Raw genomic sequence first — 18,377 nt, 5'->3', positions numbered from 1 at the left:
AGGAATTTGATTTACTTGTTTTCTTGGGGGAATCAAACCATCAAGTGGACATCACCTGTCTGGGTTTCTGCTGCCACTCTGAACTTTAATGCCTTGGTTGAGGAAGATAAGCCGAGCGTGGGCACTATTGGACTGGCAAGCTTTCCAGGGTGTCTCTCGTCCCTTGTCCCAAGTAAATGGGATGAACTAAGGCTAGCGGTGATCCGGGGAAACAACAGGAAAATAATTCAACATTGAAATCTTAATACTTAAATTATATTATATTATATTATATAAAAATAATTTCATAAAACTGGCCACTACTGTATGAATATTTTAACTTTTTAAAGTTCATGGATTTATTTGTTTTTATATTTTCCGTTGTTCTTTAATATCATCCTTTTTTTTAATTAAAGGTTTATAAAATGAGAAGTTTTTTTATAGCATAATGATGCTTTTTTCGAATCTGATGCACTAAATTTTCAATTAAAAATATATTAAAGTTATTTTGGGATTTAGGGTTAGGGTAAGTTGCTAGTCTTTAGAATAAAATTAATTTGAAAAATTGAAATAAATAGAATCAAATGAAGTGTGAAGCTTTTTTAGGAATGTCATTTTAATTATTTATTTCCCACAATTTTAGATTCTTTATATGTTCCTTCCTTCTTTTGGCATGTGGCCCCTGAGGAAATTTAATTGACCACTCATGTTTGTGTCAATTCATACTTAATAAAAACTCCATTGAACAATACAAACTCAATAGGAAAGATTGTTACTAATGCATACCACAGGAAACGCCAAAAGCAGCGCAAACTTGAAGTTTAAATAAATTAGATTTGACCAAATCTTCAAGAACTTTTTATTTGATATTTTTTATAGTTCTGGAAAAACTGAATGCAAGCAAAACATCATAATCCGAGTAATAAACTTCACTTCACTCACTTACCAGCTCTTATTAAGATGATTCTTAAGCACAGATTATTCATCCAGAGCTGCGCCAAGTAGCATAAACGTTATTAGTGCGAGGAATCATGTCTGAAGTATTGACTTGGTGGTCTAAATCCCACCATAAATATTCAATGCGGTCTCATTTTTATGAAATTAAAAGTCGACTTTGTCCAGATCTGCTTCCTAGCCTCCCACAGACAAAACCACCTTGTTAAAAAATGTCATACCAATATTAATATATTCCAGCTCCGGGCAACAGGTATTACCATGAGGCAGCAAAAACTATTCATCCTTGTGGAGTCTTGGCCTCTTGTGTTTCTCGGCTCCAGTCCAGCGACTCGTTTTTTTTGCAAAGGCAGATGGATTTAATCCAGTTCAGACAAAAACTGGGCCAGTCTAAGCAAACCTGTAGCGTTTTAAGAAGACGTCACGTCAAACTCTGGAAGGATGCGTGTGCAGATCTGACCAACAAACATTAACAGCAACACAATTGTTGTTTTCTTCTCGTGGTTTTTCTTCTTTTTCAGTGTTTGGCTAAGTTGCTGTGTTTGCAAATCTGACTAATAAAACGAGTTTTACTTTCTGAAATAATAGAATGGAACACTGGGCTGATGTTCAGAGCAGACAATGGATGAATGGATAAGTAGATGGATAGATGAATGGATGAATGAATAGATAAATGGATGAATGAATGGATATATGGATGAATGGATGCATTTATAGATTAATGTGTAGTTGAATATATTGATGAATAGTTGAATGTAGAGATGAATGAATGAACTAATGCTTTTATAGATTAATGTTTAGATGGATGAATTAATTGATGATTGGATGAATGTATAGATGAATGAATAGATGAACTAATGCATTTATAAATTATTGTTTAGATCGATAATTGGATTAATTAATTGATGATTGGATAGACGTATAGATGAATGAATAGATGAACTAATGCATTCATAGATTAATGTTTAGATGTATTATTGGATGAATTAATTGATGATTGGATGAATGTATAGATGAATGAATGGATGAACTAATGCATTCATAGATTAATGTTTAGATGTATGATTGGATAAATAATTGATGATTGGATGAATGTATAGATGAATGAATAGATTTACTAATGCATTCATAGATAAATGTTTAGATGGATGATTGGATGAATTCATTGATGATTGGATGAATGTATAGATGAATGAATAGATGAACTAATGCATTTATAGATTAATGTTTAGATCGATAATTTGATGAATTAATTGATGATTGGATGAATGTATAGATGAATGAATAGATGAACTATTGCATTCATAGATTAATGTTTAGATGTATTATTGGATGAATTAATTGATGATTGGATGAATGTATAGATGAATGAATGGATGAACTAATGCATTCATAGATTAATGTTTAGACGTATGATTGAATGAATTAATTGATGATTGGATGAATGTATAGATGAATGAATAGATTTACTAATACATTCATAGATAAATGTTTAGATGGATGATTGGATGAATTCATTGATGATTGGATGAATGTATAGATGAATGAATAGATTTACTAATACATTCATAGATAAATGTTTAGATCGATAATTTGATGAATTAATTGATGATTGGATGAATGTATAGATGAATGAATAAATTAACTAATGCATTCATAGATTAATGTTTAGATGGATGACTGGATGAATTAATTGATGATTGGATTAATAGTTTAATGAATGAATGAATAGAGGAATTCATGTATTGATGAATGGCTTAATGTTAATATGAATGAATGGATGGATGGATTAATGAATGGCTGGATGGACGAATGCATAAATGGATGAATGAATGAATTTATTATTGAATGGATAATAGTATGGATGAATGAATGCATTAATGGATAATTATATGAACGAACGAATAGATGATTAGTGGGATGAATTGATGAAGAAATGGATAGATGTATGGATGAATGGTTGGATAATAAATAAATGGCTGGTTGATTAGATAGATATCTATGGAAGGATGATACGAAGGTAGATCTATGGATCTGTGGATTTGTGGCTATATGGATGGATGGATGGACATGTGGATGGATGAATGGATTGATGGATGATAGTATACGTCATGAAATGATACAAAACCTTGCATGGCAGTGAAGAGACATCATCGTCATGTATTAGTCACATGCTAATGCTAAGTGTTAACCAATTTGTCAGCGGTTTATAATAACAAAGACCTCCGGGGTCTGGGCTCCATTCAAGCGGCCACGATCTTAACCTACACAACAATGAGACGGATGATGGCCACCAAACAAATTCCAGTTAGCATCTTAATGACTCCACCGGCTCATGCATAAAACGCTGAGTTAAGCTTAAATAATCGCTGGCTCCCATCAGTGACTATCAATGACATTTGCTTTTCTTAGTGAAATGAACACGAGGGCCAACTGGCTCCTTCCAAACGTTGGCTGGAGCCCGGATTATCAGATGTTGGACCAATAAATGGAATTTTTGGAAGAAGGAGTGGCAGCATATTAAAGCTTTCATCCGTGATGACTGCGGAAACTATTTCTTATCTGCTTCATGTAAAAATAAATGTCTCCCTCTCATATAAATGAGACACTCATTCCAGCCATTGAGTAAACACCACATGGAAGCAGCACCATCTGAAAAACCACTCTTTAAGATCCGCTACTTCTAATGTTGATAGCTATTTTGATTCCATGTTTGGATTGCAGTTTTTGGAAGCTCGAGTGTTTCCAACTCTTTGATCAGAGAAGTTAATATCGTGAAACCAATTCTGTCCAGTCATCAAAACGGCTTTAGTGCCGACTCGTGAATTTTCTCCTGATTAACTGGATCCATATGACACAACTATTTACAACCATCAAGTCAATACCTTCCCTTTTTTTTGTGATATTCGTTTCGGTACAATCAAAAAAAAATGGTGACAGAAACCGTCCTCGCATTGTCGTATCACATTTTTCCGTCGGATGTTGGAGATAACGTCACCCGAGTTGAGTCGACATTCAATATGGAAGTGTTTGGTCAACAGGGGGAAGGAAATCCAGCCTCGCGAAAAGCCACGTCTGGTACTCAGAGCTGCAGAGACTTGTTGCAAACAAGACACACACAGGCTCATTCATGCATAGATGAAATGAGGTCCCGAACGACGTGCACAAACACTCATGCATACCCCGACTCGAAATACAATAAACAGAGTGAAGAACAATGAGACAACTGCACCGTCCAGGAATTAAACGCTAATTAAAACCAGAGCATTAAACTTCCTTTAATCAAGTCGACAGAATTACATTTTTTTTTTTCAGATGGAAACTAAATGGCAAGCATGTGTGATAAGTCGACGTGTAAACAACATGTTGCTTGTAATCCCAGGAACTTCTGGAAGATTCCGCGCACAGCAGTTTAGCAGGTATATTCCATTGTAATCCATCTTTTTTTTGCATCAGCACCACATGTTTTCACTTTATGACTCATACGAGGTCTTTGGTCTCAAGCAGCTGGAATTAGAATAAATATTGGTTGAAAAATGAGCAGCATCCTGATGAGACGGATGTTGAGATCGATTGTTGTCGGTTTTGAGTCTATTCCTGAAGACGGTGTAAGTTGTCATAAACTGACTGGATGCACAAGTAAATAAATAATTAACAGTGTTGACAATATTATGATGTATACCGTAGGTACGACAAAAATGCACGTTCCTAAGAAAATAAATGTACTATTTGAATGTTAAATGTGTCAATGTTCATATTGTTATTTAATAGAGTTGTTGTTTTTTAATCACGCTATTAAAATTTGGTTTGGAGTAATACAGTTTTGGCAAATTGACCAAATAAAGGGGGAGAGAAAGGTGACAGTTTCTGTATTATGTTTGACGCTTTCAACATATTATAAAAAAAATAATAACATGGTATATCGTTCCCAATATATATATGTTACCTCTCATTTTTCCCGTCCGAGCGAACACTTAATAACTTAATAATAATTATTGAGTTATATCTTAAACCATTCATCTTTGACAATGAATTATACGCCTCCTAGCTACAATATTATGATTTAAATATCAATTTCTCTAAATTCTACATTCAAATGATATGATATTTTGTGAGATCTTCAAGAAGAGATCAATGTCCATGATTGTTACCCATGGAAAGTATTGATTTATCACAATCTTAAATTTGCCATTTAAATGATCTGAAACCTATTAAATGGGAGAAAATTAAAAATGTGTTGTAAAAATAATTTGATTTTTAATTTAAAATAATGAACTAGAAACAATAAAAATATTAAAGAATAACAAATGTGCATTTTTAAAGTACGATGACTCGATCACGCCGTTGTGTTATGAATAGTTAGAGATGCCAAGTCCCGCCTTATGTTGCTTCTGATTGGTTAATATTGCTGAGTGCCTTCTGTGATTGGCCAAAGTTTACTACCAACAACAAATAAAGAGTATTAAATCGGTCAATATAGGGGTGTGGCGTGAGAATGGCTCAAAGCGTGAAAGTCCGCGCTGGTCTTCAAACCGACCAGGAACCCGCGAAAGCTGCTCACAAATGTCATCCGCTTAAAATAAAGACAAATCCAAATCCGAGGTTGGATCATCCGTTTTTTGCGGAACCAAGAATCTTTTGTGCGCAGAGAAATGATCAGCTTAGAGGGAAAGATTGTGATGTAAGAAGATTTTTATAAAGAAGATAATGTGTGTACCATTTTCTAACGTGCTAACACGGCAAATGATCTACAGTAGCTAAGATAAAAAGCTACATGACTTGAGAAACGAAAAGCTAATAATGAAGCTAGTATTGTTAAGATCTTTATTAGAAATTTAGAATAGCTAGAAGTTCATTGTTTAGATACTGCTAGCTTACACGCTAAATAAGGTGGTCCTTTCTGCCAAAAGAAAACATTGCAAGGGTTTATTTGATGCTAAGCTAAATGCTGCTTCCTCTCAATTCAAATCGATTCGACTCGTAATATTATGCACTTTCTTTTTTTTGTACAAATACTCATATCTCATCACTTGGAAAATTGAAAGAAAGTCTCTTTCATGAACTCCGTGAACATCAGTTGTGGTCCCTGCTGTGGATTGGCACGAGCCGAGCCGCAATGTTGACTTTTGGGATGATTTGCATAGCTCAAATACTTAGAAGTCAGTTCCAGTGGGATAACACCTGGTGCGGAGAGTTACAAGAAGCTCGAGCTTTCATTACGGCATCTGTCCTCAAAAGAACCGGCCAATTGTCTGAGATTTATGGAGCAGGATAATCGAGCGAAAGATTCATACCTTGCAGACAAAACGATTATTATTTAACGACGGTTATTTAAACCTCTTGATTTTCAGCATCAAAAAGAAGATGATGGAACACACTTCCAAACCGATCTGGACAGGAAAGAGTCGTCACACCTTTCAGAGGGAGTCGACTCATCTTCACCTCAATCGGACGTGAATGAAGCAAAACGGGGCTTCAAAGATTCCGTTCATGTTCTCTTAGACTTTCACTCAGAGCCGCATTCATCCCCGCGCCATTACTCGCGATGATAGAGGGGAAAGAAACGACACTTTCATTGGCAGAAGGGCTGCGCCGAGGTGTGGAATGTCCTGTGGCTTTCCAGCAGCACTGACAGAGAAAGGCGGCCTTCATACCACTATTGTTGTCCTGGACCGGCTCACTTAGGCTAATGGGCAAAGGCTGAGTCGGGGCGCTTCAAAAGACTGGGGGGCTCCTCGCTCGAATATGAGCAGTCAGGCACGTCCAGATTTCAAAGAAGACATAATTCATAGAGGTTTGTAAATACCAGCCTGTGAGGGATTATTCACTGAATCTAATCTATTGTCATTTTGAATTAATTCCTCTGATGTCATCACCCTTCGTTCTTAGAAACTGGGAAGATGACCAGTCAACAGGAAAACAACCTAAAAAAATGTGATTTGAAGAATTTTTCGCTTCTAATGTGTTGATTTAAGTTTCTTAAGTAGATCTTGGACCTCTATTGTACTCATCAGTAAGTCTTTTAATTGAAATATTTACATCAGAAAATAAACGCGTTGTATTTCAGGAGATTAAATCTTGTTTACCCCAACTACATCCATTCTACTGTGATGGGCTAAGCATCAAGGTTTGTTACCCCACGTCGTCCTCCAAGGAACTCGTTGTATAAACAAAGCGGGGTTTGATTACAGCTGGCTGCGGGAGGAGTGAAGACCATTATTATGTCATTATGGACTCCGCTCTCGTAACCTCTCGTTCGACGAGATTTCAGACGGGGGAGAACTTTATAAGTAATAAGTTCCAAACAGGATCATGAAGAAGGACTTACTGCATCTTGGACGTTAGTTTCCCTTTAAGAGTGAGTGAGTCGGGAAAGTTCACGTTAGTTTAAGATTGTCGGGAAAAAGCTACTGGACACAAATAAATCCCCTTTTACTGAAAATATATAATGTCTGATTCTGGACAACAAACTCTTCTATACTGTCAACACGTCTACAACAACCTGATCACACAGAAACTCACCGTACAACAATAAAATAGGTAAAGCAGATAAGGTTAAATCAAATACAGGTCAGTGGTTTCTAATCAGGCACATATGCGGGTTCACCAAAAGTCAAGTATCAAGATTCTATAGCGGAAGCTAAAAAAAGAGAGGATTAGTGAACATCAGAGCCCCCGTCCATGATGATACTTCCAAGACCAAATCAGGAAGAAGGAATGCCCCAAGAGATGAAGCGCTAAGACAATGGAAGCTGACAGAGAAGGAATCGCAGGAACCATCATGGAAAGACCCTACAAGGGATTTACCACTGACAGATAAGTGAAGTGCCTCATATCAACTACTCCTATAAATGGCAAGGGTGGGCTGGACTGAGAGACAGCACAGGCGTTCACCAGGCAAGGGGTGTAAGGCTGGATCAGATCACTGATGTAAGGTCTAACCATAAATGGATCTGAAAGTAAGAACCAGAATTTTAAAGAAACTGGCTGCCAATTCAGAGATTTAAGGATCGGAGAAATGTGAGTTCTTCTACTAGAGCGGGTCAGGAAATAACGAAAATAAATTATTACAACAGTCCAAACGAGAAGACACAAACACATGGATTATAAACTCCAGATCGTGTTTTGACACCATTTTCCTAAATTTAGAGGGTTTTTTTCAGTTGAAGTTAAAGGCCAACCCACCGGACATCAAGATCATAGACAAGCAGCTGTTTTAGATGTAGCCATTGATCGGGAAGAAGTAACATGGGAAACTGGAAAAATACCAGGGGCTTAAAGAAGTGCCGGTGAAGGACTGGAAGATGAAGGCTACAGTAGTGCCGGTCGTTATTGGAGCGCTCGGAGCAGTGACCCTTACACTGGAGAAGTAGCTCCGACAGATCCCTGGAAAACATCAGACATCCCTCTGTAGTGCGTTCCTAGGAACAACCGAGATACTGCACATGACCCTCAAGCTCCAAAGCCTCGAGCTGAAGAGGATTAACAGCCACCCACCCCGCCCGGGGCTGGATAAGGGAAGGGTGTTTAAACTTTCTCCATATAACAAGTCTTAAAACTTGAATGGTTCTTGGATGCCTTCAGGTGCACATCTCGTCGGTAGACTCCATACTTTCGTCCTAATGAATCAAAACTCTTAGACAAAACAACTTTCTAGACGTGGTTTTTAAAAAAAAAAAAAGAGAATGTAATCGTAGTGTATATTTCACTCAACACATTTTATCTACACATCTAGCAGTTCAGTTCAGCCCAAGGACTTTCAATGAAACTGGCCCTTTTGTCCGACTTCACGCCAAAAACCGTGCAGGGAGAATGTTTGCTGAAATGCTAGGCGGGTTGCTTTCATGCCAGGCGGGGGAGACAACCATCAAAGGGCTGATGATGATATTGAAATCGAGTGTGGAAACTGAGAGTTGTGTTTTGGGTTAGTGCCGTGTCAGAGTCGGGGTTGTTTCTGGGACACAGAATTTTTACTGGTGAGCTCTCTGCACGAGCGTGTAGACTCGCTGCTATAAAAAGTACAGTTTTGATTCCGTTTCAGGCTGAATAACGTCAAACGTCTCTCTTCTCCCCCCTGTGTTTATATGAAACAGTAAGTCACCCTCTGTCTGATATAAACAAAAAAAACTTTATAGCGCAAAGAGTTTGATGGGTTTCTTCCATTTTATATTGACCAAAAACAGTGTAGAAAGATACATTTGACATTTTATCACTACATTAATCCTTTTAAAAAGTGTTTTTTCTATTTTGTAAACAGGGCTGGAAATGGGAAAAGATGCCACTTCAACAGAGGTATCAAACTTAATCGCAAAATGGGCCAAAATCATTCAATTCTAACTTAAAATTTGAAGTCAGTGTATGATTGTTGACATCCATAATCCCATAATCCCTGATCTTATCTTAAACATTGTCATCTTTATAGGTCACCGTATCAATATCTACTTTGGTTTTTAGCCAACCATTCTGCAGGTCAAATTAAATGACTCGACAGGCCACATTTGGCCCCTGGGCCAGTAAACAGTAGACTCATCCACGGCTACCTGTTGGTCAGCTTTTTTTTAAGGTGGAAAAAAAAAAGTAAAAAGCCAGATGGCCGAATATTATCTTTCTATTCTAGCATAGGAAGAGATCAGTCAGTTTCATGTGCAATGGGAAAAGCAGCTAAACAATATCAAACACCATTTTTTGATACTGAAAAGCACCAAAAATTAAAGAAACTTGCACCCACTTCAGTTCCCACCGGTATTTACTTGGCTGTTTCCAAGCCCTTTTTTTTCTGGGTGTGAAATATGAGTTGCCCGAACACAAATATATAACTTCCTGCTATTCCACACAGTCTCGGCCGACTAATCCACCACATTGATCTACGATACAGACGTGCTCTGTTGCCAGCTTTGAAAGAACCCCACGTCGGGGGGAGAAAGTAATGCGGACGGTCTCCGATATCAAAGTCAGACACGTTGTAAATCCGACATCCCCCCTTAAAAGGGTTAGAATAAAAGTCAACCGATGCTGTCTGCTTCTTTTCCTGGTGATGACAGTTTCATCTTTCACACTCGGCCTGATTTAAAACAACACTGGCTACGTTGCGGCGGCAAGAGAGAAAAATGCGAAGGACTTTTTATTCATTGTGTGGGCCTGCCAATCAAATTATAGGTAACCAAGTTTGGACTCATTAAACTTTTGGACATTTTGAACAGTTAACCTTTTAGACCAGGGGTCCAAGTCTCAACTGGTCAGGGGGGGAACAGAGGTCAATTCTTGCAGAGACTGGGCAGCAAGGGACACTTCAACAAAAATTCAAATTTCACTTATTGTCTTCTCACCCTCATGCCGACTGAGGGTTGGGATTATTTTAAGAGTAATCTGTTCCTTTTTGGAGATATTGGCAAAAATGGTGCCCACTTTTCTTTGTCGTCTCTGTCCAAAACGACACTTAAAAACATCCGAATACCACCATACAGGATGTGCAATATTTACCAAAAGTGTTTCCTGTCTGTGTAGCATGTTAGCCTTTTAGCTTCTGCAACAAATATACTTAAAATATAGACTTGTTTTATGTTTGTTTTTTTAAAACAATTTCACTTGGCCAGGCTTCAAGACAAGAGAGAAGTTATAGACAAGCACCATGCAAGGTGTTTGGATGTTTTCGGTCGGAGAAGATTATGCTATGTTTGTGACCGTCGCATGGATTTACATCTTTGTCTATAACTCTTAAAAAATAAACAGATTACTCTGAAAATAATCCCAACCCTAAATCCATGTGAGGGTTAGTAGAAAATTAGTGAAGTTTGAAGTGTTAAAAAAGTACAATTTCTATTTAATTTTCATTGTTTTTGTTTAAACTGACTTACTGTTACGTCTCAAATGTTGAAGTCTTTCTCTCCGAGACGCAGTAAATCCCTCATCATGACCATTTTAAAATTGTTACTTTACAAAGTTCTCTCCTCGTCTGAAATCTCGGCGAACGAGAGGTTACAAAAGCGGATTCCATCATGACGCAATAATGTCTTCACTCCTCCTCCTCCAGCCGGCTGTAATCATGCCCCACTTTGTTTATACAACGAGTCCCTTTGAGGTGGAGACTTCTGGGATTGATGACATGCAATGATAAACCTTGATGCTTGACCAATAACAGCAGAGTGGGTGTGGTTATGGTAAACTCTCTGCATGCACTCCAAAAAAAAAGATAAAGTTGACAATAAATGGAGAGCTGTGGAATATCATGTCAAATATCAACGTCAGTTGTATAAGGAGGCTGAAAACATTTGAGCTGTCAGTTCAACGGGATGCCAAATGAACAAACAACAGTTTCCCTGAGCTATAAAATAAAAAAACAAAGTTCTTTCTAGCGTTTAATAACCTCCAATAAAGCCATGAATCGCACCACATCCAAATGTTCTATTTGTATTTCCTCCCGTGTCTTTGGCATCCTATGAGTCCATGAGCTCAGAGGGCGAACGCTAATAAAAATGCTGCTGTGTGGCTTCCAGCGAAAATTGCCATCCGAGGGGCCGACCGGGCTCACTTTAAAACAACAACACTTTAAGCTTCTGGGTGTTAGAGTAAATGGTCAAGTGTAATCCCCTCAGCGCTCTGCCGGCATTAGCCAAAATTCCTCAATAATACGCAACATGGTTGTACGGGCGACTCCAGCTTCAGAGAGTGAGAGAAGGGGGGAGAAAGAGAGAGAGAGGGAGAGAGGGAGGTCAGAGAGGGGCTCAGACAGACAGGCAGGCCAGCAGGAAGACTCGCTTTGAGGAACAAGGCTCCTTTTTTTTTTTTTTTTTCTTAGACTTCAGTCATTACGATCCCTTTTTTTTTTCTTCTCTCCAACAACAAACAATGTGGCGGAGCACGACTGAGTGTTTGTACAGCTGATTTATTAAAGCTGCACCTTTTCTAAAGGGGCTCAACCCAGACGGTGTGGAGGGAAAATTATTCATTCATGAAGTACAATTAAATTTACTATGAATCTTTGTACATCAAAAATACACATTTTTTTTAATTATTGTGCTAAATCGATGAAATTAGAACGGCAAAACCACTTCTTTTATTTTTTTATAAATCACCCATTCAACGGGAGACACAGGTGGAAAAAGTTTTTGGGAACCAGATGGTAATCCGAAAAGCGTCCCATCATCCAAGTTCCTGATCCAAACCCATTTTTTAAGGGGTTTTTGACTAACAGAAAGATAAAAAATAACCTCCTTGGAAGATGATATTAAAGAGAATAAAACATCTCTATGCAGATTATTTGTAGTTCATATAGAAAATGTATTTTCCTATTGGATAATTTCGCTAATTCATAAAATTTGAAATATTGCAATGCACTTGCTGAATGACCTGCGTATTATATATATATATATATATATATATATATATATATATATATATATTTGGGATGAAAGTAGTTTGATCTAGTTTTTGATACAGTATACCTTAAGTATTTATAGAATTTCAAATATATTTTAAGCCCTCACATGACCTAGCTCCGGCCCCAGACACTAGCAGGTACTAGGCATGTCCAAAGTCGGGGGCAATTTATTATTTATTTAAAGCTATGCTAAGTGTCAATGCTAATTCATATTTTAATTTTAATGTTGTGTTGGATTGGTTGATGATACAGGAGCCTTTATTTTGAACGTATAAGTGACTCTTGGTTAGATGTCGTGGTTCACGTTTGGCCCCTACTTGTTTTCACTTCATCAGAAAGGTTTAGGGACAAACATATCCTTGAAGTGTAGGTTTGAGTAAACCAGGCAGGCAAGTGATAATGATATTTAATATATATATGCAAATCCAAAAACAAATGTATGATACAAAAATTGAGGGTTTTTTTGTGTAGCTATTATAACAGTTCATCACTCCAAATGTGGCTCAGCTGGTACGAGTCCAGAGTCAGGTCCAATGTAGGAAATAAAGTTTACCATATCGTTGTGAGAAAAGGAAAAATACGTATATCACTACAAAAAGTGGACGTAGCACTTCGTCCATGTTTTAAAAGTATTAATCCAACAGACCCCCCAATTGGAGTACACAAGACAAAGTCAATCTCTTTGTTACCCTTGTGTTGTGTTGGGTAACCCACATATATTTGTTTTCGGGCCTTCGGGTCACCTTGACCCAGAGATAACGCAAGGCTTAAATGAGCACCAAAATTCAAAAATGTGTTCAGTTAATAGTCGTGATGCTTCAAGAAAGTTTAAACTCACCTGGGAGAAATTGAGACCGTTCAGCGGATGGCATTGTTCCTCCACCTTCTCCACGGCTCCCGTCCTCTTCCTCATCCTCTCCGCCTCCTGTGCCAAGTACAAGTCCAGCACCGGCACCCCTCTGGTCTTGATGTCCGCCTCGGTCAGGGAGTTGACCATGAGCATGACCCAGACCGGCCGCTTCCTTTCCCAATTCCCGGCGATGGCGTTGAAGAGGTAGTCCGCATAGAGACCCTTCCCTCTCTGGTCCGGGGTCATCCACGACGGCATCATGAGCTTCACGTATTCCAGGTGTCTTTTGAGTCTCCTGTAAATGTCCCTGGGGAGGACGTCCTGAAGGTTCTCCCCCTGGGGGAGCAGCTGGCAGCTGGTCAGGGCCGAGATGGTGTACGGGTCGGTCAGGTCCAGCTCGAAGTAGACGATGTTGCTCTCCTGGAAGGCCTGCTTGGAGTTTTCTGGGATGAAGTCCCAGACGCGAGTGTAGGGGACGTGGATGGTTCCGTAGAAGTACGAGGGAGGATCTCTCTTGATGGTCCACAGGAAGGAGTTCAAGTCCGTTTGCTGCGGAGAGAAAGAACGTGAACACGGTTAATTTATTGTCTTTGGGACAAAACAACATTTTTTATTGAATCACTTTGGATGCATCATCTCTGGATCTTCTGATGTTGCCTCAAGACATAAGTCAACTACAAAATTCTGCACCTTTTTTTCCAATATGTCTGTCAAATGACTGCTAACCTGTGTCCCAAATCACGCACCTCTGCACTCACACTTAATATTTTAAGTGCACAAGTGCGTCCCAATGAGCAGTGTGCGAAAACGTGCACTCAACGGCCGCCATCTTTAGTGACGTAGATGACGCTAAACGGAAGCTACGACACTGACGACGCGTTATCGTAGCAGATACCCGAGTAAATGTCTTGAGAAAACATGATTTTTACCAAAAAAAACAACACAACAACAGCAATAACACAATGAAACACAACTTAATAACTTGTCGAAAACACCGTGTCGGCGATAGGGTTCCAACAGCCGGTTGAAATCAGCGTTAAAAAGTAGTAGAAGAAGCTATCGAGTCATTTGTAACAAGTGTGTACCCGCAGTGTTTGATTTTAGAAAGTACTACCCTGTCGAAAAATTGCGCACTGGGCACTGTCTTACAGTGTACTGCAAACCAGTGCACGATTTGGGACATAACACAGTATGCATCACTTCCTGGTTACGAGGAAGTAACTTTTCCATGTTGACTCTATTCCTACTGTTCAGCACCTGGACAGGTCTCTTTATGGAAAATATTAAGATCTATAAAAACTTTTTTCAGGTGGAAAAAACTTAGAATCTACTGCTAAATAAAAAAAATTGAATTCCCAATCCGGCCCATGGGAAGGTCGACTCAAACCCAAAGTAGAATACTGTTCATGTTGATACGATGACCTATGAAGATGTCAGTGTTTAATTTAAGATAAGGAATAAGAGCTTATTGACAGAGACGTCCAATAATAGTAAAGAGTTATGTTAAATTGGCTTGGTGAGTGTTTGATAGGAGAAAAAAACCCTCAGATAATTAAGATGTATTGAGCCTCCAAGATTAAAAGAAAACATTATCAGGATCAGACTCATAGTTACTGTTACTGACGGTTTAGTAAATATACACTTTGTTCGGCCTGCAACTCAGACAGCTAAAGATTTCTGGCCCCTTGTGTGCTCTTAGTAATGGAAATCTGGCCGATCACTGTCCAAATAAACACTTGTTGGTGACAGACTACGTATTCTTGGTGGGCTAAAGACAAGTCTGTCCAAACTTGGCGTTGAGTTAGTTATGCTGAGGTTTGACAAAGCAAGAACATAACAACGGTGTTTTCTCCGTTTATTCTTACTAATTTTTTTGTCTTCATCCATTGCGTACTCGTGGACTCAGCTGCCTTTTGACTGTATTTTAGTGAGGACCACATGAGGTGAAGGATCATGTGGAAACTTAAAATTGAATTTCACATTTATTTATATAATTCATTTCCAGTTTCTCAATATAATCGATTTTTGTTTTAGACCTTTTTGGCATTTTTTGTGAGTATTAATTGCACCTCTAAAAGATTTAAGGAAATATAAGCTTTTTTTAAAAATACTTTTAAAGAAATAAAAACATTATTTTTATCATATTTAGCCGTTGCTTATAATTGGTTTTATACTTTTACCTACTTTTTTTTTCGCCAAGGGCCCCTCACAACATCCACTGTATAAAATGTGGCCCCTGAGGAAGTTCAGTTGCCCAACACCGCTTTAAACCAAAACTGTTTTTTCAAACATTTGAACCAAAGTATTAACACATGGTTTTAAACCAGGGGTCTCAAACAAAATCACACAAGGGGCCACAACCTTTAGGCACTTGTACAAATTTCATATTTACCACGACATCTGCAACCCAAAGTCCTTAACTTTCTTATTGTTATATTAAGTCCCTGTATGTTGACATTCATGTTTCTTAGCTTATATTAAGTACTGGCATCTTTACAGGTCACCATATCAACATGATCATAAATCTTCTTTTGACCGAAACCACTTAAATCATGGGCTGAATTTGGCCCCTTGGAACATACCCGTTTTAATCGCAGAGTTTTATCTTAATAAGCTGAAGTCAAAATTCAAGATAGACCTCCATATTTTTGCCTTTTTTTTGTTTGATTATAATGGATTAAACATAAAAACAAACAGGCAGAGAAACTCCTGACCCTGTGGAGAAACACAACTGAGAAGTTCAACACACACACACCTCACTACTTTTCACGAGCCCCGGTGTGGTCTGACACTTTCCTGTTTATTGGAGCGACTGCTAACAGACTCATAATCACTTATTAACAGGCCACTTAGGAACAAAGTGTCAAAGCGACGACAACAATACACACTCGGAACAGAGATATGACCCGACGTGACGCGACGGGATGAGTGCCGATCAATATGAGCTGCAGACATTATCAGGGAGAGACAAAGACGATTGATCCGGGTTGACCTCGTGAATACACACGTGGAACCATGTTTGTGCGACATCAGCGATACACTTTTTTTTGTTTGGTTTTTCATTGTGTCAGAAAAAATCCATTTATTTACACTGACACTTTGAACTTCTTTTATTTGTGTTTTTTTGGGCTGTTTTAAGTCTCATTATGCTTAATAATGAGAATAAAGACTCTTGAATCTTCATTTAAACAGTTAAGAAGGTTTAATGTTATTATATTGATATCTAAACCTAATATTATTTTAGTTAAGCGAGTCAAGATCTCGCCAATGAGCAGCTTTGATCCAATAAAACTCGCAGAATTTGTTTTCTTTAATCAAGTCTAATCGTTTGTGGCTCTGACATGTCAAGTTACGGCAGGTAGAGTAGAATATTACGGGTATTAGTTTTGGATTACTGGCTGAAAAACAGTGACTTAAAAAAGGTTTTTCTATTTTCTACCGTAACATAAGATTTTTGCAAATCGACCAAACTGGCAGAATTTGTTTTCTTTAATCAGGTCTGATCGCTTTTTGGTACCGACATGTCAAGAATTGGCAGGTAAAGCAGAACATTCTTGTTAATATTTTTAAGGGTTATCGAATGAAAAATAGTGACCAAAAAGTTTTCAATTTCATTTCTGTAACATAAGATTGTTTAGCAAATGAGCAGCTTTGATCCACAAAACATGCAGAATTTGTTTTCTTTAATCAAGTCTAATCGCTTTTGGCAGACGTCTCAAGGATTGGCAGGTTAGGTTGAACATTCTTGTTAATATTTTGGATTAAATAGTGACTTAAAAGTTTCCTAATTTGTCCTTCACTTGATTTTTTTTGCTAAAAAAAAGCAAGTTTGATCCACAAAACTATCAACATTTGTTTTCTTTCTTCGCTTTTGGGACTAACATGTCAAGTCATGGAAGGTTAAGATGAATATTTTTGGATTATTTAATGCAAAATATCGACTGAAATAAATATAAGAATAATAAAAATAAGCAGCTTTGGGTTCTCTTTAGGGAAGTCCAATCGCTTTTGGCAGACGTATCAAGAATTGGCAGTTTAGGTTGAACATTCTTGTTAATATCTTGGATTAAATACTGACTTATAAGTTTCCTAATTTGTCCTTAACTTAATTTTGTTTCATAAAACTCGCAACATTTTTTCTTTGAGCAATCCTCTTCGATTTTGGGGAATAACATGTCAAGTCATGAAAGGTTAAGATTTAATATTTTTGGATTATTTAATGTTAAATATAGACTGAAATAAATATAAGAATAACAAAATAAGCAGCTTTGATCCACAAAATGTTCTCTTTAGGGAAGTCTAATCGCTCTTGGCACTGACATGTCAAGTTAAGTAGAACATTATTGTTCATATTTGAAGATTATTGAATGAAAAATAATGACTTAAACGGGGTTTTTTTTCTGCGTAATAGCAGATTTTGAGCTGCTTGGATCCACAAAAGTTGCACAATTTGTTTTCTTTCATCAAGTCTAATCGCTTTTGGCACTGACATGTCAAGAATTGGCAATTTTTGGATTCATAAATCAAAAAAAAATAAAATAAAAGTGACTAAAAGTTATTTTTTAACGTATACATATTTCAGAGGGAATCGGACTTACTCTCTTGCTGAGCTCACAGTTGTCCCTCATCCTCCACTGATCTGCTCGGACCAGCAGGATCAGACACGAGTGGACGAAAGCTCCCACGGTCCCTCGCATCGTCACTCTTCTCTCCACGCGTTTAAAAACCGCTCTTTCCACGGCGTGTTTCTCTGGTCCGATCCACGGATGGAGTTTTCTTAAAAAAAACTCACGCAGATGAATGGACTCCGTCGGCGGACAGAGACATGCTGGCTCTCGCGGGAGGACCTGGTGCTGGGGGTGGGTCCGTGAACGCACCACAAACTCCTGATACTATATCCACGCGTGTTCAGAAGAGTTGACGCCGGGTCACGATCGTTCCTCTCCCTGCATGTCTCCTCCACATCTACCGGGTGGGAAAGTCTTGTGCGTGTTTGGAGAGAGAGAGAGAGAGAGAGAGGGTTTGTGGGTGGAGGAGCGAGCGCGCGCGCGCACCTGGAGGACAGATGATGATGATGATGATGATGATGATGGAGCGAGAAAAAAAGTTTCTTGTCTGCCTGGTCTCTTCTTCACATTTGCATCTCTGTGGACTGTCTGTTTGTGTCGCTTTCTCTCTCACCGACGTGTGCATGCAAGCATCTCTGTCAGCGACCCC

The 18,377-nt window shown here is 38.3% G+C and overlaps 1 protein-coding gene across 1 annotated transcript in view; it reads right to left on the bottom strand.

The window, feature by feature from the left end:
- trabd2a (TraB domain containing 2A) overlaps positions 1 to 18,159 on the bottom strand; it is a 63,331-nt gene extending 45,172 nt beyond the window's left edge. The window contains exons 1-2 of the mRNA XM_087791072.1: positions 17,759 to 18,159; positions 13,149 to 13,709 (exon numbers count right to left, since the gene is read on the bottom strand). Coding sequence (XP_087647198.1) covers positions 13,149 to 13,709; positions 17,759 to 17,857 — 660 coding nt within the window. The 5' untranslated portion in view covers positions 17,858 to 18,159. The remainder of the gene's footprint in view (positions 1 to 13,148; positions 13,710 to 17,758) is intronic.
- Positions 18,160 to 18,377: the final 218 nt, after the last annotated feature.

The sequence above is a fragment of the Callionymus lyra genome, chromosome 5, assembly GCF_982586985.1.
Source record: "Callionymus lyra chromosome 5, fCalLyr1.hap1.1, whole genome shotgun sequence".
In the NCBI taxonomy this organism is placed as follows: Eukaryota; Metazoa; Chordata; class Actinopteri; order Syngnathiformes; family Callionymidae; genus Callionymus; species Callionymus lyra.
The sequence above is the reverse complement of the archived record's forward strand: the minus strand, read 5'-3'. Positions and strand labels throughout refer to the sequence as shown.